The following is a 24,050-nucleotide window of genomic DNA, read 5'->3' on the forward strand; positions in this document are numbered from 1 at the left end:
CCCCCACGTTCCCTTCCGTTCCCCCACGTTCCCTCACGTTCCTTCACGTTCCCCCCCGTTCCCCCCCGTTCCCTCCCATGTTCCCCCATGTTCCCTCCCGTTCCCTCCCGTTCCCTCCTGTTCCCTCCCGTTCCCTCCCGTTCCCCCACGTTCCCTCCCGTTCTCCCCCGTTCCCTCACGTTCCCCCACGTTCCCTCCCGTTCCCCCACGTTCCCTCCCGTTCCCCCACGTTCCCTCCCGTTCCCCCCGTTCCCTCCCGTTCCCTCCTGTTCCCCCACGTTCCCTCCCGTTCCTCCACGTTCCCTCCCGTTCCCTCCCGTTCCCCCCCGTTCACTCCCGTTCCCTCACGTTCCCTCCCGTTCCCCCACGTTCCCTCCCGTTCCCCCACGTTCCCTCCCGTTCCCTCCCGTTCCCCCACGTTCCCTCCCGTTCCCCCACGTTCCCTATCGTTCCCCCACGTTCCCTCCCGTTCCCTCCCGTTCCCTCACGTTCCCTCCCGTTCCCCCACGTTCCCTCACGTTCCCCCACGTTCCCTCCCGTTCCCCCACGTTCCCTCCCGTTCCCCCACGTTCCCTCACGTTCCCTTCGTTCCCCCAAGTTCCCTCCCGCTCCCCCACGTTCCCTCCCGTTCCACCACATTCCCTCCCGTTCCCTAACGTTCCCTCACGTTACCCCACGTTCCCTCCCGTTCCCTCCCGTTCCCCCACGTTTCCTCCCATTCCCTCCCGTTCCCCCACGTTCCCTCCCGTTCCCCCACGTTCCCTCCCGTTCCCCCACGTTCCCTCCCGTTCCCCCACGTTCCCCCACGTTCTCTCCCATTCCCCCACGTTCCCCCACATTCCCTCCCATTCCTTTCCGTTCCCTCCCGTTCCCCCACATTCCCTCACGTTCCCCCACATTCCCTCCCGTTCCTTCCCGTTCCCCCACGTTCCCTCCCGTTCCCCCACGTTCCCTCCCGTTCCCCCACATTCCCTCCCGTTCCTTCCCGTTCCCCCACGTTCCCTCCCGTTCCCCCACATTCCCCCAATTTCCCTCCCGTTCCCCCACGTTCCCTCCCGTTCCCCCACGTTCCCTCCCGTTCCCCCACGTTCCCCCACGTTCCCTCACGTTCCCCCACGTTCCCCCACGTTCCCTCCCGTTCCCCCACGTTCCCTCCCGTTCCCCCACGTTCCCTCCCGTTCCCCCACGTTCCCCCACGTTCCCCCACATTCCCTCCCGTTCCTTTCCGTTCCTTCCCGTTCCCCCACGTTCCCTCCCGTTCCCCCATATTCCCTCACGTTTTTTTTCACATTTTTTGCATCTGAGCTGTGCTGTCCTTGTGCCTGGTTGTTCGGGCTCTTCACCTGCATTACTTATCCGGAGACGCACGCCGATGGAGCCTGGATTTCTTATCCGGAGACGCACGCACGCCGATGGCGCCTGGATAGCTTATCCGGAGACGCACGCACGCCGATGGCGCCTGGATTGCTTATCCAGAGACGCACACTGATGGAGCATGGATTGCTTATCCGGAGACGCACACACGCCGATGGCGCCTGGATTGCTTATCCAGAGACGCACACTGATGGAGCCTGGATTGCTTATCCGGAGACGCACGCCGATGAAGCCTGGATTGCTTATCCGGAGACGCACGCTGATGGAGCCTGGATTACTTATCCGGAAACGCACGCTGATGGCGCCTGCATTGCTTATCCGGAGACGCACGCCGATGGCGCCTGGATTACTTATCCGGAGACGCACGCCGATGGAGCCTGGATTACTTATCCGGAGACGCACGCCGATGGAGCCTGTATTGCTTATCCGGAGACGCACGCCGATGGCGCCTGGATTACTTATCCGGAGACGCACGCTGATGGAGCCTGGATTACTTATCCGGAGACGCACGCCGATGGAGCCTGTATTGCTTATCCGGAGACGCACGCTGATGGAGCCTGCATTGCTTATCCGGAGACGCACGCTGATGGAGCCTGGATTACTTATCCGGAGACGCATGCTGATGGAGCCTGGATTGCTTATCCAGAGACGCACGCCGATGGAGCCTGGATTGCTCATCCGGAGACGCACGCTGATGGAGCCTGGATTACTTATCCGGAGACGCACGCTGATGGAGCCTGGATTACTTATCCGGAGACGCACGCTGATGGAGCCTGGATTGCTTATCCGGAGACGCACGCACGCTGATGGCGCCTGGATTGCTTATCCGGAGACGCACGCTGATGGAGCCTGCATTGCTTATCCGGAGACGCACGCCGATGGAGCCTGGATTGCTTATCCGGAGACGCACGCTGATGGAGCCTGCATTGCTTATCCGGAGACGCACGCCGATGGAGCCTTGATTGCTTATCCGGAGACGCACGCTGATGGAGCCTGCATTACTTATCCGGAGACGCACGCTGATGGAGCCTGGATTGCTTATCCGGAGACGCACGCTGATGGCGCCTGGATTGCTTATCCGGAGACGCACGCTGATGGCGCCTGGATTGCTTAACCGGAGACACACGCGGATGGCGCCTGGATTGCTTATCCGGAGACGCACGCTGATGGCGCCTGGATTACTTATCAGGAGACGCACGCTGATGGAGCCTGCATTGCTTATCCGGAGACGCACGCTGATGGCGCCTGCATTGCTTATCCGGAGACGCACGCTGATGGCGCCTGCATTGCTTATCCGTTTACTGGTGCAGTGAATACTCATTTCATTATCAAATGACTTTCATTCATTCAAGTATGTTTTTAATTTCTTATTAGTCTGAAACGGAGGGGGCAAAACAAGCGATTGTACCAAGGAGGGAGCGGTCGGGTTGTCCGATATCCATTGGGACTTATTATGCGTACCCCCCGCTCTAACACCTCCTCCCCCCTCACTTGATAGTAGTGCTGTAATCCTTACCAATTAGATGGCTGAATATTTCTTTATTTCGGCAAGGGGCACGGTGTATCAGACTGCAAATTACCATCACCTATACTCACTGCACACCTGGATCGCAAATCCCCACCTTCCTTCTAATACTACATCTACGGGCATATTCATTGTTATTGCTTATATGAAGATATTTGTTCTGGCTGTGAAGCACTAGTTTGAGACTGACAGTCCCAATATCTATTGGCTGTGCTCAAAGCTGTGACCATGCAGCAAGCTCAAGCCTGTAGGGAACCATGTTTATGATTTTGAAGCAAAAGGTGGCACTTTGTGCACATTTGCATGTCATTTCCCAGAATCCCTTGCTGCAGTGGAAGTGCTGTGTGCTGGGTGATAATGGTGAAAGGCGGGGCTGCAGACCTGTCTAAGACATGCAGATGAGCAACAGTAATATTTCCATTTGCTATTTAAATAAAGAGATCCATTACAAACAACTGTAATATTTCCCCTTTTGGACAGGAGATTTTGCTGCCACCTTGTGGCGATAAATAGAATTGTTTTTTGCGAAATGATTTTTACACGTGCTATTGTTATTTGCGGTATGGTGGGGGGTTGTTTGGTCCCTTTTTTACCCACCATAACGTGTATAATGTGTATCCCAGCCTCATGTTGCACAGCCAGTATAAGTAACCTGCCTCACACTGATCAGACCCAAAAGGTGGAACATCCCTTGAGTGGGTTACTGGCTCTGCACTTCTGTAACTGTGTAATGCGGCAGACGTGAACGTATGGGGGTTCCTGTTAAGAAGGATAGGACGTAAAGAGTGTGTGCTCGTTTGCATGTCATTACCCAGAATCCCTGGCTGCAGGGGAAGCAGTGTATGCTAAGAGATAATGGGGAAGGGCAGGGTGGCAGACCTGGCTGAGACGTCGGACTGCGCACACGCGTTGGGTTGTTATTTACTATTTGGTAAAACAGCAAAATGCAACTTTTAAAAAAAAATTCTTTAACACAAACCATGGTTCAGGTATGTATTCTACGTATGTACAGAGCTTTCCAAACCTATGTACATGTGAAGAAGAGACCTGTGAGATTTGAAATGCTCTGTACATGTGAAAAAAGACTTGTGAGATTTGGAAAGCTCTGTATACGTGATGAAGAGACCTGTGAGGTTTCGAAAGCTCTGTAATGTGAAGAAGAGACCTGTGAGGTTTGGAAAGCTCTGCACACATGAAGAAGAGACCTGTGAGATTTGGAAAGCTCTGTACATGTGATGAAGAGACCTGTGCGGTTTGGAAAGCTTTGTACACGTGAAGAAGAGACCTGTGAGGTTTGGGAAGCTGTGTACAAGTGAAGAAGAGACCTGTGAGGTCTGGAATCCTGTGAACAAATGAAAAAGAGACCTGTGAGACTTTGAAAGCTCTGTACACGTGAAGAAGAGACCTGTGAGGTTTGGAAAGCTCTGTACAAGTGAAGAAGAGACCTGTGAGGTTTGAAAAGCTCTGAACATGTGAAGAAGAGACCTGTGAGACTCTGAAAGCTCTGTACAAGTGAAGAAGAGACCTGCGAGGTTTGGAAAGCTCTTTACACATGAAGAACAGACCCGTGAGGTTTGGAAAGCTCTGTACATGTGAAGAAGAGACCTGTGAGGTTTGGAAAGCTCTGTACACGTGAAAAAGAGACCTGTGAGGTTTGGAAAGCTCTGTACATGTGATGAAGAGACCTGTGAGGTTTGGAAAGCTATGTACACATGAAGAAGAGACTTGTGAGGTTTGGAACGGTCTGTACATGTGAAGAAGAGAAATGTGAGGTTTGGAAAGCTTTGTACACGTGAAGAAGAGACGTGAGGTTTGGAAAGCTCTGTACACGTGAAAAAGAGACCTATGAGGTTTGGAAAGCTCTGTACACGTGAAGAAGAGACCTGTGAGGTTTGGAACGGTCTGTACGGTTGAAGAAGAGACCTGTGAGGTTTGGAAAGCTCTGTACATGTGAAGTAGACACCTGTGAGGGTTGGAAAGCTCTGTACACGTGAAGAAGAGACTTGTGAGGTTTGGAAAGCTCTGTACACATGAAAAAGAGACCTGTGAGGTTTGGAAAGCTCTGTACAGGTTAAGAGGAGACCTGTAAGGTTTGGAAATCTCTGTACATGTGAAGAAGAGACCTGTGAGGTTCTGAAAGCTCTATACATGTGAAGTAGAGACCAGTGAGGTTTGGAAAGCTCTGTACATGTGAAGAAGAGACCAGTGAGGTTTGGAAAGCTCTGTAGACGTGAAGAAGAGACCTGTGAGGTTTGGAAACATTAACCTTTCGCTGAGTATAACAGTTATTTCCATGGTGGCACATCTGATTTCGGGGGATCTCGCCCTCTCTCTACATCTGCCTCAATATTGACCCAATGAAAACCCAGCAGCTACGCCCCACATTCCCTCCCGTTCCCCCACGTTCCCCCACGTTCCCTCCCGTTCCCTCCCGTTCCCCCACGTTCCCTCCCGTTCCCCCACGTTCCCTCCCGTTCCCGCCCGTTCCCTCCCGTTCCCCCACGTTCCCTCCCGTTCCCCCACGTTCCCCCCCGTTCCCTCCCGTTCCCTCCCGTTCCCCCACGTTCCCTCACGTTCCCTCCCGTTCCCCCACGTTCCCTGCCGTTCCCCCACGTTCCCTCCCGTTCCCCCACGTTCCCCCACGTTCCCTCCCGTTCCCCCACGTTCCCCCACGTTCCCTCCCATTCCCCCACGTTCCCTCCCGTTCCCCCACGTTCCCTCCCGTTCCCCCACGTTCCCCCACATTCCCTCCCGTTCCTTTCCATTCCTTCCCGTTCCCCCACGTTCCCTCCCGTTCCCCCACATTCCCTCACGTTCCCCCATGTTCCCTCCCGTTCCCCCCGTTCCCTCCCGTTCCCCCACGTTCCCTCCCGTTCCCCCACGTTCCCTCCCATTCCCCCCCGTTCCCTCACGTTCCCTCCCGTTCCCCCACGTTCCCTCACGTTCCCTGTGAGACGTTGAAATCTCTGTGCATGTGAAAAAGAGACCTGTGAGGTTTGGAAAGCATTGTACATGTGAAGAAGAGACCAGTGAGGTTTGGAAAGCTCTGTAGACGTGAAGAAGAGACCTGTGAGGTTTGGAAACATTAACCCTTCGCTGAGTATAACAGTTATTTCCATGGTGGCACATCTGATTTCGGGGGATCTCGCCATCTCTCTGCATCTGCCTCAATATTGACCCAATGAAAACCCAGCAGCTACGCCCCACATTCCCCCACGTTCCCCCACGTTCCCCCACGTTCCCTCCCGTTCCCGCCCGTTCCCCCACGTTCCCTCCCGTTCCCCCACGTTCCCTCCCGTTCCCCCACGTTCCCTCCCGTTCCCCCACGTTCCCTCCCGTTCCCCCACGTTCCCTTCCGTTCCCCCACGTTCCCTCACGTTCCTTCACGTTCCCTCACGTTCCCCCCCGTTCCCCCCCGTTCCCTCCCATGTTCCCCCATGTTCCCTCCCGTTCCCTCCCGTTCCCTCCTGTTCCCTCCCGTTCCCTCCCGTTCCCCCACGTTCCCTCCCGTTCTCCCCCGTTCCCTCACGTTCCCCCACGTTCCCTCCCGTTCCCTCCCGTTCCCCCACGTTCCCTCCCGTTCCCCCACGTTCCCTCCCGTTCCCCCCGTTCCCTCCCGTTCCCTCCTGTTCCCCCACGTTCCCTCCCGTTCCTCCACGTTCCCTCCCGTTCCCCCCCGTTCACTCCCGTTCCCTCACGTTCCCCCACGTTCCCTCCCGTTCCCCCACGTTCCCTCCCGTTCCCTCCCGTTCCCCCACGTTCCCTCCCGTTCCCCCACGTTCCCTATCGTTCCCCCACGTTCCCTCCCGTTCCCTCCCGTTCCCTCCCGTTCCCTCACGTTCCCTCACGTTCCCCCACGTTCCCTCACGTTCCCCCACGTTCCCTCCCGTTCCCCCACGTTCCCTCCCGTTCCCCCACGTTCCCTCACGTTCCCTCACGTTCCCTTCGTTCCCCCAAGTTCCCTCCCGCTCCCCCATGTTCCCTCCCGTTCCACCACATTCCCTCCCGTTCCCTAACGTTCCCTCACGTTACCCCACGTTCCCTCCCGTTCCCTCCCGTTCCCCCACGTTTCCTCCCATTCCCTCCCGTTCCCCCACGTTCCCTCCCGTTCCCCCACGTTCCCTCCCGTTCCCCCACGTTCCCTCCCGTTCCCCCACGTTCCCCCACGTTCTCTCCCATTCCCCCACGTTCCCCCACATTCCCTCCCATTCCTTTCCGTTCCCTCCCGTTCCCCCACATTCCCTCACGTTCCCCCACATTCCCTCCCGTTCCTTCCCGTTCCCCCACGTTCCCTCCCGTTCCCCCACGTTCCCTCCCGTTCCCCCACATTCCCTCCCGTTCCTTCCCGTTCCCCCACGTTCCCTCCCGTTCCCCCACATTCCCCCAATTTCCCTCCCGTTCCCCCACGTTCCCTCCCGTTCCCCCACGTTCCCCCACGTTCCCTCCCGTTCCCCCACGTTCCCCCACGTTCCCTCACGTTCCCCCACGTTCCCCCACGTTCCCTCCCGTTCCCCCACGTTCCCTCCCGTTCCCCCACGTTCCCTCCCGTTCCCCCACGTTCCCCCACGTTCCCCCACATTCCCTCCCGTTCCTTTCCGTTCCTTCCCGTTCCCCCCACGTTCCCTCCCGTTCCCCCACATTCCCTCACGTTCCCCCACATTCCCTCCCGTTCCTTCCCGTTCCCCCATGTTCCCTCCCGTTCCCCCATGTTCCCTCCCGTTCCCCCACATTCCCTCACGTTCCCCCACATTCCCTCCCGTTCCTTCCCGTTCCCCCTCGTTCCCTCCCGTTCCCCCACGTTCCCTCCCATTCCCCCACATTCCCTCCCGTTCCCCCACGTTCCCCCACGTTCCCTCCCGTTCCCCCACGTTCCCTCCCGTTCCCCCACGTTCCCCCACGTTCCCTCCCGTTCCCCCACGTTCCCTCCCGTTCCCTCACGTTCCCTCCCGCTCCCCCACGGCCCCCCACGTTTCCTCCCATTCCCTCCCGTTCCCCCACGTTCCCCCACGTTCCCTCCCGTTCCCCCACGTTCCCCCACGTTCCCCCACGTTCCCCCACGTTCCCCCACATTCCCTCCCGTTCCTTTCCGTTCCTTCCCGTTCCCTCCCATTCCCCCACATTCCCTCACGTTCCCCCACATTCCCTCACGTTCCCCCACATTCCCTCCCGTTCCTTCCCGTTCCCCCACGTTCCCTCCCGTTCCCCCACGTTCCCTCCCGTTCCCCCACATTCCCTCCCGTTCCTTCCCGTTCCCCCATGTTCCCTCCCGTTCCCCCACATTCCCTCACGTTCCCCCAATTTCACTCACGTTCCCCCACGTTCCCTCCCGTTCCCCCACGTTCCCTCCCGTTCCCACACGTTCCCTCCCGTTCCCTCCCGTTCCCCCACATTCCCTCCCACTCCCCCACGGTCACCACGTTTCCTCCCATTCCCTCCCGTTCCCCCACGTTCCCTCCCGTTCCCCCACGTTCCCTCCCGTTCCCCCCCGTTCCCCCACGTTCCCTCCCGTTCCCCCACGTTCCCCCACGTTCCCCCACATTCCCTCCCGTTCCTTTCCGTTCCTTCCCGTTCCCTCACGTTCCCCCACATTCCCTCCCGTTCCTTTCCGTTCCCCCATGTTCCCTCCCGTTCCCCCCACGTTCCCTCCCGTTCCCCCACATTCCCTCCCGTTCCTTCCCATTCCCACACGTTCCCTCCCGTTCCCCCACATTCCCTCACGTTCCCCCAATTTCCCTCACGTTCCCCCAATTTCCCTCACGTTCCCCCACGTTCCCTCCCGTTCCCCCACGTTCCCTCCCTTTCCCTCCCGTTCCCCCACGTTCCCTCCCGCTCCCCCACGTTCCCTCCCGTTCCCCCACGTTCCCTCCCGCTCCCCCACGTTCCCTCCCGTTCCCCCACGTTCCCTCCCATTCCCCCACGTTCCCTCCCGTTCCCTCCCGTTCCCCCACGTTCCCTCCCGCTCCCCCACGTTCCCTCCCGTTCCCCCACGTTCCCTCCTGTTCCCCCACGTTCCCTCCCGTTCCCCCACGTTCCCTCCCGTTCCCCCACGTTCCCTCCCGCTCCCCCACGTTCCACCACGTTCCCTCCCGTTCCCCCACGTTCCCCCACGTTCCCTCCCGCTCCCCCACGTTCCCTCCCGCTCCCCCACGTTCCCTCCCGTTCCCCCCACGTTCCCCCACATTCCCTCCCGTTCCTTTCCATTCCTTCCCGTTCCCCCACGTTCCCTCCCGTTCCCCCACGTTCCCTCCCGCTCCCCCACGTTCCCCCACGTTCCCTCCCGTTCCCCCACGTTCCCACACGTTCCCCTCCCGCTCCCCCACGTTCCCTCCCGCTCCCCCACGTTCCCTCCCGTTCCCCCACGTTCCCTCCCGTTCCCCCACGTTCCCCCATGTTCCCTCCCGCTCCCCCACATTCCCTCCCGTTCCCCCACGTTCCCCCACGTTCCCTCCCGTTCCCCCACGTTCCCCCACGTTCCCTCCCGCTCCCCCACGTTCCCTCCCGCTCCCCCACTTTCCCTCCCGTTCCCCCACGCTCCCCCACGTTCCCTCCCGCTCCCCCACGTTCCCTCCCGTTCCCCCACGTTCCCTCCCGTTCCCCCACGTTCCCTCCCGTTCCCCCACGTTCCCTCCCGTTCCTTCCCGTTCCCCCATGTTCCCTCCCGTTCCCCCACGTTCCCTCACGTTCCCCCAATTTCCCTCACGTTCCCCCTCGTTCCCTCCCGTTCCCCCACGTTCCCTCCCGTTCCCTCACGTTCCCTCCCGCTCCCCCACGTTCCCTCCCGCTCCCCCACGTTCCCTCCCGTTCCCCCACGTTCCCTCCCGTTCCCCCACGTTCCCTCCCGTTCCCTCCCGTTCCCCCAAGTTCCCTCCCGTTCCCCCACGTTCCCTCCCGTTCCCCCACGTTCCCTCCCGTTCCCCCACGTTCCCTCCCGCTCCCCCACGTTCCCCCACGTTCCCTCCCGTTCCCCCACGTTCCCCCACGTCCCCTCCCGTTCCCCCACGTTCCCTCCCGTTCCCTCACGTTCCCTCCCGCTCCCCCACGGCCCCCCACGTTCCCCCACGTTCCCTCCCGTTCCCCCACGTTCCCTCCCGTTCCCCCACGTTCCCCCACGTTCCCTCCCGTTCCCCCACGTTCCCCCACATTCCCTCCCGTTCCTTTCCGTTCCTTCCCGTTCCCCCATGTTCCCTCCCGTTCCCCCACATTCCCTCACGTTCCTCCAATTTCACTCACGTTCCCCCACGTTCCCTCCCGTTCCCCCACGTTCCCACACGTTCCCTCCCGTTCCCTCCCGTTCCCTCCCGTTCCCCCACATTCCCTCCCACTCCCCCACGGTCCCCCCCGTTCCCCCACGTTCCCTCCCGTTCCCCCCCGTTCCCCCACGTTCCCCCACGTTCCCTCCCGTTCCCCCACGTTCCCCCACATTCCCTCCCGTTCCTTTCCTTCCCGTTCCCTCACGTTCCCCCACATTCCCTCCCGTTCCTTTCCGTTCCCCCACGTTCCCTCCCGTTCCCCCACGTTCCCTCCCGTTCCCCCACATTCCCTCCCGTTCCTTCCCGTTCCCCCACGTTCCCTCCCGTTCCCCCACATTCCCTCACGTTCCCCCAATTTCCCTCACGTTCCCCCACGTTCCCTCCCGTTCCCCCACGTTCCCTCCCGTTCCCTCCCGTTCCCCCACGTTCCCTCCCGCTCCCCCACGTTCCCTCCCGTTCCCCCACGTTCCCTCCCGCTCCCCCACGTTCCCTCCCGTTCCCCCACGTTCCCTCCCATTCCCCCACGTTCCCTCCCGTTCCCTCCCGTTCCCCCACGTTCCCTCCCGTTCCCCCACGTTCCCTCCCGTTCCCCCACGTTCCCTCCCGTTCCCCCACGTTCCCTCCCGTTCCCCCACGTTCCCTCCCGTTCCCCCACGTTCCCTCCCGCTCCCCCACGTTCCACCACGTTCCCCCACGTTCCCTCCCGCTCCCCCACGTTCCCTCCCGCTCCCCCACGTTCCCTCCCGTTCCCCCACGTTCCCTCCCGTTCCCCCACGTTCCCTCCCGTTCCCCCACGTTCCCCACGTTCCCTCCCGCTCCCCCACATTCCCTCACGTTCCCCCAATTTCCCTCCCGTTCCCTCCCGCTCCCCCACGTTCCCTCCCGTTCCCCCACGTTCCCTCCCGCTCCCCCAAGTTCCCTCCCGTTCCCCCACGTTCCCTCCCGTTCCCCCACGTTCCCTCCCGTTCCCCCACGTTCCCTCCCGCTCCCCCACGTTCCCTCCCGTTCCCCCACGTTCCCTCCCGTTCCCCCACGTTCCCTCCCGTTCCCCCACGTTCCCTCCCGCTCCCCCACGTTCCCCCACGTTCCCTCCCGTTCCCCCACGTTCCCCCACGTTCCCTCCCGCTCCCCCACGTTCCCTCCCGCTCCCCCACGTTCCCTCCCGTTCCCCCACGTTCCCTCCCGTTCCCCCACGTTCCCTCCCGTTCCCCCACGTTCCCCCACGTTCCCCTCCCGTTCCCCCACGTTCCCCCACGTTCCCTCCCGCTCCCCCACGTTCCCTCCCGCTCCCCCACGTTCCCTCCAGTTCCCCCACGTTCCCCCACGTTCCCTCCCGTTCCCCCACGTTCCCTCCCGCTCCCCCACGTTCCCTCCCGCTCCCCCACGTTCCCTCCCGTTCCCCCACGTTCCCTCCCGTTCCCCCACGTTCCCTCCCGCTCCCCCACGTTCCCTCCCGTTCCCCCACGTTCCCTCCCGTTCCCCCCCGTTCCCTCCCGTTCCCTCCCGTTCCCCCACGTTCCCTGCCGCTCCCCCACATTCCCTCCCGTTCCCCCACGTTCCCTCCCGTTCCCCCACGTTCCCTCCCGCTCCCCCACGTTCCCCCACGTTCCCTCCCGTTCCCCCACGTTCCCTCCCGCTCCCCCACGTTCCCTCCCGCTCCCCCACGTTCCCTCCTGTTCCCCCACGTTCCCTCCCGTTCCCCCACGTTCCCTCCCGCTCCCCCACGTTCCCTCCCGCTCCCCCACGTTCCCTCCCGTTCCCCCACGTTCCCCCACGTTCCCTCCCGCTCCCCCACGTTCCCTCCCGCTCCCCCACGTTCCCCCACGTTCCCTCCCGTTCCCCCACGTTCCCCCACGTTCCCTCCCGCTCCCCCACGTTCCCTCCCGTTCCCCCACGTTCCCTCCCGCTCCCCCCCCGTTCCCCCACGTTCCCTCCCGTTCCCCCACGTTCCCTCCCGTTCCCCCACGTTCCCCCACGTTCCCTCCCGCTCCCCCACGTTCCCTCCCGCTCCCCCACGTTCCCTCCCGCTCCCCCACGTTCCCTCCCGTTCCCCCACGTTCCCTCCCGTTCCCCCACGTTCCCCCACGTTCCCTCCCGCTCCCCCACGTTCCCTCCCGTTCCCCCCCGTTCCCTCCCGTTCCCGCCCGTTCCCGCCCGTTCCCCCACGTTCCCTCACGTTCCCCCCCGTTCCCTCCCGTTCCCCCCCGTTCCCTCCCGTTCCCCCCCGTTCCCCCCCGTTCCCTCCCGTTCCCTCCCGTTCCCCCCCGTTCCCTCCCGTTCCCCCCCGTTCCCTCCCGTTCCCCCATGTTCCCTCCCGTTCCCCCCCGTTCCCTCCCGTTCCCCCCCGTTCCCCCCCGTTCCTCCCGTTCCCCCCCGTTCCCTCCCGTTCCCCGCCGTTCCCCCCCGTTCCCCGCCGTTCCCCCCCCGTTCCCTCCCGTTCCCCCCCGTTCCCTCCCGCGTTCCCTCCCGCTCCCCCACGTTCCCCCACGTTCCCTCCCGCTCCCCCACGTTCCCTCCCGTTCCCTCACGTTCCCTCCCGCTCCCCCACGTTCCCTCCCGCTCCCCCACGTTCCCCCACGTTCCCTCCCGTTCCCCCACGTTCCCTCCCCCACGTTCCCTTCCGTTCCCCCACGTTCCCTCCCGTTCCCTCCCGTTCCCCCCCGTTCCCTCCCGTTCCCCCCCGTTCCCCCCCGTTCCCCCCCCGCTCCCCCCCGTTCCCCCCCGCTCCCCCCCGTTCCCCCCCGTTCCCTCCCGTTCCCCGCCGTTCCCCGCCGTTCCCTCCCGTTCCCTCCCGTTCCCTCCCGTTCCCTGCCGTTCCCCCCCGTTCCCTCCCGTTCCCCCCCGTTCCCTCCCGTTCCCCCCCCGTTCCCCCCCGTTCCCTTCTGTTCCCCCCCGTTCCCCCCCGTTCCCTCCCGTTCCCTCCCGTTCCCTCCCATTTCCCCACGTTCCCTCCCGTTCCCTCCCATTTCCCCACGTTCCCTCCCGTTCCGTCCCGTTCCGTTCCCCCACGTTCCCTCCCGTTCCCTCCCGTTCCCCCCCGTTCCCCCCCCGTTCCCTCCCGTTCCCCCCCCGTTCCCTCCCGTTCCCCCCCGTTCCCTCCCGTTCCCCCCGTTCCCTCCCGTTCCCCCCCGTTCCCTCCCGTTCCCCCCCCGTTCCCTCCCGTTCCCCCCCGTTCCTCCCCGTTCCCTCCCGTTCCCCCCCGTTCCCTCCCGTTCCCCCCCGTTCCCTCCCGTTCCCCCCCGTTCCCTCCCGTTCCCCCCCGTTCCCTCCCGTTCCCCCACGTTCCCTCCCATTTCCCCACGTTCCCTCCCGTTCCGTTCCCCCCCGTTCCCTCCCGTTCCCCCCCGTTCCCTCCCGTTCCCCCCCCGTTCCCTCCCGTTCCCCCCCGTTCCCTCCCGTTCCCCCACGTTCCCTCCCATTTCCCCACGTTCCCTCCCGTTCCGTTCCCCCACGTTCCCTCCCGTTCCCCCCCCGTTCCCTCCCGTTCCCCCCCGTTCCCTCCCGTTCCCCCCCGTTCCCTCCCGTTCCCCCCCGTTCCCTCCCGTTCCCCCACGTTCCCTCCCATTTCCCCACGTTCCCTCCCGTTCCGTCCCGTTCCGTTCCCTCCCGTTCCCTCCCCGTTCCCTCCCGTTCCCCCCCGTTCCCTCCCGTTCCCTCCCGTTCCCCCCCGTTCCCCCCCGTTCCCCCCCGTTCCCCCCCGTTCCCCCCCCGTTCCCTGCCGTTCCCTCCCGTTCCCCCCCGTTCCCTCCCGTTCCCTGCCGTTCCCTCCCGTTCCCCCCCGTTCCCTCCCGTTCCCCCCCGTTCCCTCCCGTTCCCTGCCGTTCCCTCCCGTTCCCTCCCGTTCCCCCCCCGTTCCCTCCCGTTCCCTGCCGTTGCCATGCGACCCATGAAACCTCGCCTCCCCCTCTCCGCTCCCGTTCCCAGCGAAGCATGAACTCCGTCTCCGGCACACACTGTATCCCCGGCTCGCGGCCCCTCCCCGGATTCAGCCCGCCACCGCTCCGGGTTCCACGCAGAGACTACGCGTTTTGGCCACGTATCTCCGGGCTTTACCTGGTAAACCTCCAGGGCGTGGCAACCTTGGGCGGGCGGTGGTGGGGGCGCGGCAACGTCTCCTGGCATCTCCCCCCTGCAAATACTGGCAAATGACGCCGCGTTGCCATGCCAACGGGAACACCATGTGATGTTACAGCGTCACGTGACGTCCGTTTCCACGACAACGAAACGCTACCCGTTTTGAAGTGAGTTGCAGGGGGTAAGTGCTTTATTTATTTTTACATCTCCGGGGTGGCAACCCTGCCCGTATTGTGCTAACGGAAGAGTGTAATCGGGCAATACAGCCACATGTGGGGCAAATTTAGGCCCAGATGCACTGAGCCTGGAGTGGCCAACTCCTGTCTTCAAGGGCCACCAACAGGTCAGGTGTTAAGGATATCCCTGCTTCAGCACAGGTGGCTCAGTCAGTGGCTCAATCGAAGACCGAGCTACTGATTGAGCCACCTGTGCTGAAGCTAGAACTGATTGAGCAACCTGTGCTGAAGCAGGGACTGATTGAGCCACCTGTGCTGAAGAAGGGTGTCATGGAACAAGAATCACATTCCTGCCCGACCCCCCTTCTGCTTGTCAGCTCCTTAAGTTCAGCTGCAGGCATTGGCTCCACATACACACACTGTGCCTGTGTAACATGCAACAATGTTGCATTTTTTGCCTCTGAGCACATAATCAGTGAACTGCTACTGCAGCTTCTCCAGTCCTCCCAGTTAATGGACTTTCCCATGTTCTCCCCTGTCTTTTGCTGACAGTTAGTGCAGTCCCACTCAACCTTTAGTGTGACCCCTGCCCCTCACTTTCTTTTCCACCCTAGATTACAGTGAGTACAGACCTGTCTGCATCCACCCCTGGTAAGGCCTTTCTCTCTTACCATAGTCCAACCTCATAGAAGCATCCCACATAGAGAAGCACTCTCTGCCTACACTACACCCACAAGTTCCTGTGTTTTCTAATCCAGCAATAAAATTAAGAAAGACATTAAGGACTTGTCATGCTTTGGAAGAGGGAGGACATGAGTTGAGCTTACTGGAACTAATCATACATCATTCGTGACCCTGGTTCCAGGAAAGTAAGAGAGAGACCGTGTATTAGAGGTCTACGCAGAAGCTATCACTCACAGCCTTCATGCTACAAAAGTGCAGCTCTACACAGCTATACAGCAAACTGCTACAGCTTTCTGCAAAAACAAGCAGCAGTTTAAACAGAACAGTAAAACAAAGACCTGTGTTAGGGAATCACACAGGGGCTACTACTCAAAGACTTTATGCTATACAGAATAGTCCCTGCACACAAGGCAACAGCTTTGCAAACAGACTGTACACACAAACCTAACTGCCTTTTTCTCTGTCTGAGTCCACCCGCTGCTCAGCCCCACAGTGAGGAGCCTACGGACACCTGTAAGCACAGCTACCCCAACGCTGCACGCTGCAGGACACCGCTCGGCACCATCTGAGACAGACGCCCTACGCTGACAAGGTAAAAGACCGCACGCCACACGCACTGGCAAAAGGCCTACACACACCTACAGCATGGCAGAACTCAGAGCCTCACCAGACATCACGCAGGAAAGCGATCTCTCAGATACAGAGACCGCTGCGCATCTGCAACAGGCGCAGGCAGGCGCAAGGCCCAAACGGACAGTCACACTGACACAAAAGGGCCGCGAAAAATATGAGAGCGACATTGAAGCGCACCGCGCTAAATTAGAGTTGGCCTGGGAAACAACCGCATTGGAGTTACGCAATGTCGTTAGTATTGGCGATAATGCACAACAGCTCGCGCAGGCAATTATTCAAATAAAGTCTGATCACTCGTGCTACCAAGGGCTGTCAGAAACATACATCACCTACTTGACCAGAACCAACACCGGCGAAAGCCTGCAAGAAAGAGACTTACAAAATAACATTGATCTTGCACGTGACAGCCGCGTGCGGGCCGCCATCACAGACGCTCAAAGCGTGAGAAAAGAGCTCCTCCTGGAGACTGCATCGCAGCGCTCAAGCATATCCAGGCACTCATCTAGATCAGCAAGATCAGCGCAGTCTAACACGTCCAGCGCAAGCACAAACGCTACCAAGGCGAGAGCCGCTGCAGAGGCCGCACGTGCCCGGGCCGAATATGGTCGGAGAGAGGCAGCCGTAAGGGCAGAAAAGGCGCGCATAGAAGAGGAGGAGCAGGTCGTCTCCGCTGCCAATGCCGCCGCCGCTGCTACCGCCGCCGCTGCCAATGCCGCCGCCGCTGCTACCGCCGCCGCTGCCAATGCACGTAGAAAGGCCGAATTAGACGCGGATCTAGAGGCTCTAAACAAAGAAGAAGACGCCGCTGCCGCCATAGCCCAAGCCGAAGTCCTAGAAGCAGCTGCGAGACAGGACGGCGGGGAGCTACCCTACAGACGGATTGCCTCAGAGGATCCAGCCCGACGCACTGAAGACTATGTAAGGAGCCTCTTCAGTGTAAACACCAGCGCACCATCTCAACACGGAGGGAGCGACACCACAGACAACGAAGACTCGCTAGGACCACGAGGAGAAGACGCTGCTCCGTCAATGGCACACGCTGCCTGGGATAGCCACAGCCGCAACAGTGATCCACACGCCAGAGCGCACACGGATGCACCACAACAGGCTCGTAATCCAGGTACACCCACGCGGGAGAAAACAGCCCCTCACACTGGCCAGCAGTCATCACGCGTCCACGCCAAGGAAGAGGCGACCGCAAAGACCGTCCCAGCAACTACCTCAGAACGGGGCAAACGCGCCGATGTCTCAGGTCTGACAGACATAGCCAAGTACATGATCCGGCGCGACTTGGTGCACGCAGGACTCATCAGCTTCGACGACCGCCCTGAGAACTACCGGACGTGGAAGTTCACGTTCAAAGACGCAATCGACAGCTTGGACTTCTCAGCAAGGGAAGAGCTCAACCTGTTAGTCAAGTTCCTGGGGAACGTATCCAGGGAGCAAGCGCAGAGACTTCGGACGGCAAACGCACATCAACCCCAAGTAGGTCTGGACCTAGTGTGGGAAAGGCTAGAAGAGACCTATGGCAGCCCTGAAGCAGTCGAGGATTCACTCTTCAAAAGAATCGAGAGCTTCCCCAAGATCACGAGTAAAGACTACTCGAAGTTACGAGATCTTGGAGACCTGCTGCAAGAACTGGAGTTCGCAAGGAAAGACCATTCCTTAATAGGTCTCAACGCCCTAGATTCAGCTCGTGGAGTGAGACCCATCCTGGAGAAGCTACCCTTCAACCTCCAAGAAAGGTGGCTTTCACAAGGTTCCAAATACAAAAGGGAGAAGCAGGTTGTCTTCCCCCCATTCTCATTCTTCGTGAGCTTCATCTGCGAAGCGGCAAAGACAAGAAACGATCCCAGTTTCATCTTAGGTGCGCAAACCACATACAGTGCAAGCAGCCCGAAGAACGAGAGACCAGCGACGAGATATGGTAACCCCCAAACACCCATCTCGGCCCGCAGGACGGACGTGCCTCCCACGGCCCAAACTACTCCCGATCAGTCGGTCGCCGGAGACAAGGAACCAAGGGACCCAAACAGGGAATGTCCCATACACAAGAAGCCACACCCACTCAACAAGTGCTTTGGGTTCAGGATGAAGTCCCTAGAGGAACGCAAGAGGTTACTTGGAGAATTCGGAGTTTGCTTCAAGTGCTGCGGTTCCACGACCCATCTAGCCAGGGACTGTAAGGAAGAGATCAAATGCACAGTGTGCGAGAGTGACAAGCACGTGACAGCGTTACACCCAGAGGCGATGACACTCCACCAACTCAAGAACCCATCCTCCATAGCGGAGCATGGCGGGGAGAAAGAAGAAGGAGAGTCAACATCCGTCACATCTCAGCGCACTGAGGTTTGCGGAAAAGAAGGTGACAAAATGTCCTGTTCCAAAATATGCCTTGTCGCAGTGCACCCCCAGGGACAACCTGAGAAGGCTATTCGGATGTACGCAATCCTCGACGACCAGAGCAACCGATCACTGGTCAGGTCAGAGTTCTTCGACATGTTTAACATACAAGATGGTGCCTTTCCTTACACTCTCAGAACGTGCGCAGGGCAAATGGAGACCACAGGGAGAAGAGTGAACGGCTACACCATATGCTCAATAGACGGCAAAGTGAACATGCCCCTTCCCACACTCATCGAGTGCAACCACATGACCACAAACAGGGACGAGATACCCACACCAGACGTGGCACTCCATTACCCCCACCTCAAAGGAATAGCCAACCGCATCCGGCCGGTGGAACAAGACGCCAAGATCCTGCTGCTGCTCGGTAGGGACATCATGAGGGTACATAAAGTCCGTAAATAGCACAACGGACCCCACAACGCGCCATACGCCCAAAGGCTCGACCTAGGATGGGTGATAGTGGGCAACTCGTGCACTAACAGAGAGCACGGGCAAGACTACGTTGATGCCCGCAGAACGGAGGTGACAGAATGTGGACACACATCTCTCTCTGAACCATGTCTTGGCCATCTCCAAGTGACCGAAGGGCCAAGTGAAGAGGAAAGACAAGGTCATACCCCTGAGACCAACAAAGACATCCTCACGCCGATGGGATGCGACAATGGCTTAGGATGCTCAGCAGTCCAGACAGCCAAGGATGATGAGTCGACTCCACCGAAGGAAGAGAGTAACCTCCCAAAGGTGACCGATAAAGGGATCGTCCTAAAAACAACAAACAATCAGACAATACTCCCGCGAGCAAGGGCACAATTAAGACGTACAGTTGTTCCTCTCCACAGAGTATCAAGCAACAGAGCAACCAATTGCCACGGCTGGCATAGCCGCAAAAGATTGCGCCCCACAGGCGAAGCCACAGTGTCAAAAGGACTGTTCGTTCAAACACGTAAAAGGGGACAGTTGCAGAGACATTTCCCAAAAGGATTTACAAGGACAAAAGAGACTGTTCTTCGTCATGTCCAGGGAGAAAACAACCTCCCGATGGCAGTCAACAAAGAAACACAAAAGCGTTTCACCAAACTACGCGGAGATGTTCTCGTGCAAGAGAAATGTACCGATGAACTACGGTGCACAGCGTTCCAGACAACAAGGAACGATGACAAACAAACACCCTCGAGGGAAGATAGAGGATTCCCGAGGTTAACTGTCAAGGAGCTCTCTAAAGACGGACTAAGCAGTCGGGTGACTCCGCTACCATTCCGTTCACCAAGGAGGCGCTTCCCAAACAATGGAGAACATGCCATCTCTAGGTTCACCTCGCACCTCTGCGGCCCACAAAGGGAACCAGAGACCAAAAACAACTTTGTGGTCTTCATCCAGAAGATATTCTTTACCGGCCACGCAAAGCCAGCACCTCTAATGGAGGAAGGCAAAGAATGTCGGTACCTCCAATCACCTGGGGCCTACCACCCTCAGGAACCCGATCAAATCCGGGTAATGTTCAACCCCAGCGCTCAGCTTCAGGGAGTCTCCCTGAACGACGCCCCCTTTATTGGATTACATTCGACAACCAGTTTTCCAGGGACAGTAATCCGCTCCCACAAGGAGCCAAAAGCCCTCTCCTTCTGCCAAACGCCAGGTGATAGAGCAACAGGCTGCCACGGCTGGTATACCTACAAGGGGATACACTCTGTGGGTGAAACTACAGAGACAAAAGGACTGTTCTCTCACAAGACTAAAAGGAAACAGTGCCAGAGACTTTTATACAAAGACATTGTGGTGCAACCAGCAAACCTGGAGCTGTGCATCCACCCTGCATCCTTTGCCAAAGAACCTTGGCCAAGGGACCTTGATACCAGTGATACCGGCCGGTGTCACATCGCTATGTGGACATGGACTCTTGCATTGTTTGAGAATGTGATGTTATCTTTGTTATGCATTGCACATATGTTCCACATATTCCAGTTATATAGTGGTATCCCCAGATACCAGACGGGGAGTGTCATGGAACAAGAATCACATTCCTGCCCGACCCCCCTTCTGCTTGTCAGCTCCTTAAGTTCAGCTGCAGGCATTGGCTCCACATACACACACTGTGCCTGTGTAACATGCAACAATGTTGCATTTTTTGCCTCTGAGCACATAATCAGTGAACTGCTACTGCAGCTTCTCCAGTCCTCCCAGTTAATGGACTTTCCCATGTTCTCCCCTGTCTTTTGCTGACAGTTAGTGCAGTCCCACTCAACCTTTAGTGTGACCCCTGCCCCTCACTTTCTTTTCCACCCTAGATTACAGTGAGTACAGACCTGTCTGCATCCACCCCTGGTAAGGCCTTTCTCTCTTACCATAGTCCAACCTCATAGAAGCATCCCACATAGAGAAGCACTCTCTGCCTACACTACACCCACAAGTTCCTGTGTTTTCTAATCCAGCAATAAAATTAAGAAAGACATTAAGGACTTGTCATGCTTTGGAAGAGGGAGGACATGAGTTGAGCTTACTGGAACTAATCATACATCATTCGTGACCCTGGTTCCAGGAAAAAGGGACTGATTGAGCCACCTGTGCTGAAGCAGGGACTGATTGAGCCACCTGTGCTGAAGCAGGGACTCGAATGGCCAAGATGTTCAGGAAAATGTCCGTAAAGGCGGGGCAAACTAATAAACCCACTTAGTGGTGTAACTTGTCACCAGACACTCTCAAAGAGCTTCTGATACAACAGAACCTTGTGTGTCCCCTAACCTCGCGCGTCCCCTGACCTCGCGCGTCCCCTGACCTCGCGCGTCCCCTGACCTAGCGCATCCCCTGACCTCGCGCGTCCCCTAACCTCGCGCGTCCCCTAACCTTGCGCGTCCCCTAATCTCGCGCGGCCCCTAACCTCGCGCGTCCCCTAACCTCGCGCGTCCCCTAATCTCGCGCGTCCCCTAACCTCGCGCGTCCCCTAACCTCGCGCGTCCCCTAATCTCGCGCGTCCCCTAATCTCGCGCGTCCCCTAACCTCGCGCGTCCCCTAACCTCGCGCGTCCCCTAACCTCGCGCGTCCCCTAACGGTTGGTGATTGCTAGCTCTATGGGTCTGGGACTTTTTGTTGCTTTTCTGTCTCCTGCTTTCGCCTCCGGTAGTGAGCGGGTTAACAGGCATGTTGGGAGCCGGGATGAGCAGCGAAGCCCCTCCCAACGCCCCGCCCATAAACAGCGCTAATGAGTATTTAGCCTAAGCCGGTCTAATCGGATGGACGAGAATATCCCGGGCAGCGTCTGTGCGATAATCCGGCGACTCGGAGTGCGAATATATCAACATGTGCAGCCGGCACGTAGCTAACCATCGCGGCAGAGAACTGCGCTGAGAATGGCGTGTCCGTGGTGGTGGATATACCTGTCTACGGTCGTGGTACCGGCAGGTAACAGACGGCGGTAGTCCGCGGGGTATACTGTTGGCTGAAATCTCCCGGCTCCAAAATGGTGTCAGATTTGCCAAGGTAAAGAGTTGCCTCGGAGAGCAGGCGGCGTTTTGCGGCTGCCGAGCGATCTGGGGCGGTTCTTTCTCTCGGGTTTTTGCAGCCAGGAGGTTTGGGAAAATAACGCCTTCTTGTTTCCGGTTTTAATGAGGAAAACTTGGTATAAATTAGTCGGAATTATCCAAAAAAACATATTTACCTAAGAAAAAAAATCCGAATTTTAAATCTATTTTTTTTTTATAATTGTTTAGATATTTTATTTCTATAATACTGTATAATACACTGTCTGATTGGGGATGGGGGAGTGGGGGGGGGGGGGTGGGGGGTGTTTGATTCAATTGCTTCGGAGGGTGAAGGATCCCCGTTTGTGACGAAAGCAAGAGTAGGAGCAAGTATTTAGAGGTACTCCGCATCATTATGCCACGCGGCATTACCATTTCCCACAGAGCGAGGACGCCCCACTACCGCCCCATCCAACATTTCATTCTACCTTTCCTCTATTCCCTAGGCGTTCACTGTGAAGAAGACCTCAACGAGTGTGAGTTGAACCCGTGTCAAAATGGCGGCACCTGCGAGAATCTTCACGGCAGCTACGTCTGCCACTGCGCAGTCGGCGGGGACCTGGCGGGACCTTTTTACGGAGGCAGGAACTGCGGGGAGCTGCTGATTGGCTGCGTGGGGCGCGCGTGCCAAAATGGCGGCTCGTGCGTCCCCCGTTTAACGGATGGCGAACACTCTCACAGCTGCCAGTGTCCGGCAGGATTCAGAGGCCCAGAATGCATGAACCGCACCACGTTCTCGTTCAACGGCAAAGCCGTCCTTCCCTTGAGGAACGCTACATCTCAACCGGGGCATCTTCTTTACAACATAACTCTGAGCTTCCAGACTGTGCAGCCCTCGGCGGTGATCTTCCACTGGGGCGACCACGAAACATCCCTCAGGCTGTACCTACAAAACGGTTCCATGTTCTTAGCTTCTCACGTCAACAGCCAACTCAAGGCCCTCCTACATATTTCCCACCACGTCAGTGACGATCGTTGGCATTCGGTAGAGGTGTCCTTGGTGGGTACCATTGCCCTTAAATTACTGGACCCCTCTTGTGCTGGGGAATGCGTGAACAGCTCTGCCCATGATGTCATCGGTGGTCCACTGGACTTTGCCTTCCAGAACCTGATTTTGGGAGGTGAACCTTCAACAGGGACTCAGGAGGAGAATGGCTTTGATAATGACCTCCAGCCTTGGCTGGTGGGCTGCCTGCGGGATGTCGGAGTAAACTCCGCCGTCGTCACAGCGGAAGACGTTACGTTGGGTAATGTCGAGGTTGGATGCCAGAGACGGGACCTGTGCCAGAGCCATCCATGTCAAAACCGAGGCCGGTGCAATAACTTGTGGCTGAGCTACCGCTGCGATTGCCACAGGCCTTATAGAGGGCATAACTGTTCCTCAGGTAAGAAGTATTTCCACCCCCTGGGATATAACAAGATGGAGGAGCAGCTCGGTGATGATGTCACTGCCTTTCAAGTGGGTGAGCTTGGTTTGAATGTCAACTCGTGACCTCGGCCAAGTCCCTTTTATCTCCCTGTGCCTAATGCCCCCAAATTAGATTGTACGTTCCTAGGGGCAGTGACTCCCTGAGCCTACAAAATTCTGATTCTACATAGGAAAATTAATATTATAACGATGACTGCAGTCTGCCAATCATTTGTAGGAGCAAGAACGTACCCGCAGATGGATTAAATCAGGGGGGGGGGGCAACTACAGTCCTCAAGTGCCACCAACAGGTCAGGTATTCATGAGATCCTTGCTTCAGCACAGGTGGCTCAATCGACACCTGTGCTCAAGCAGGGACTGATTGAGTCACCTGTGCTGAAGCAGGGACTGATTGAGTCACCTGTGCTGAAGCTGGGACTGATTGAGCCACCTGAGCTGAAGCTGGGACTGATTGAGCCATCTGTGCTGAAGCAGGGATATCCTGAAACCCTGACCTTTTGGTGGCCCTTGAGGACTGGGGTTGGCCTCCCCGGGGCTAAATGATTAAATGTAATGATAAAGCATCTTACAAAAGAATAACAATATGAGCCCCTCTCCCTGCCAGAGGGGCAGTAACGGTGATATAGCCACGGGAAGGTGGGACGTCTACGCTGAAGAGCTTACACTCTGCGCAGTAGAGTTTAATGGGGACTGGCCCACTGGCAACGTGAGACGGGATTTGCAGGGCCTGATTAGGAGGGCGAGTACGTGCCTTTGGCGACGGTTAACATGGTCCTGATGAAGGTGGCACGCGTTTCGCGAGTCCGAGTGGAGACATCGGTTATATTCTGTCAACTTCGAGCATTTCCTATCGCCGATCTCACACGGAAAATCCCATACAGGTCACTCGGCGAAACCGCGATCTCGCAGCGTACAGAATATAACCCGTAGAGTTCCCTGGGCTTTATTAGCAATGTCTCTGTGCTCCGGAGATAGGGGTCC

The 24,050-nt window shown here is 58.7% G+C and overlaps 1 protein-coding gene across 5 annotated transcripts in view; it reads left to right on the plus strand.

Annotated features, from left to right (window-relative positions):
• CRB1 (crumbs cell polarity complex component 1) overlaps positions 1 to 24,050 on the plus strand; it is a 70,595-nt gene that overhangs the window by 17,976 nt on the left and 28,569 nt on the right. For all 5 annotated transcript variants that reach the window (XM_075617046.1, XM_075617047.1, XM_075617043.1 and 2 more), the window contains one exon: positions 22,087 to 23,025. In XM_075617046.1, coding sequence (XP_075473161.1) covers positions 22,087 to 23,025 — 939 coding nt within the window. The remainder of the gene's footprint in view (positions 1 to 22,086; positions 23,026 to 24,050) is intronic.

Source organism: Ascaphus truei, chromosome 10, assembly GCF_040206685.1.
Source record: "Ascaphus truei isolate aAscTru1 chromosome 10, aAscTru1.hap1, whole genome shotgun sequence".
Taxonomy (NCBI): Eukaryota; Metazoa; Chordata; class Amphibia; order Anura; family Ascaphidae; genus Ascaphus; species Ascaphus truei.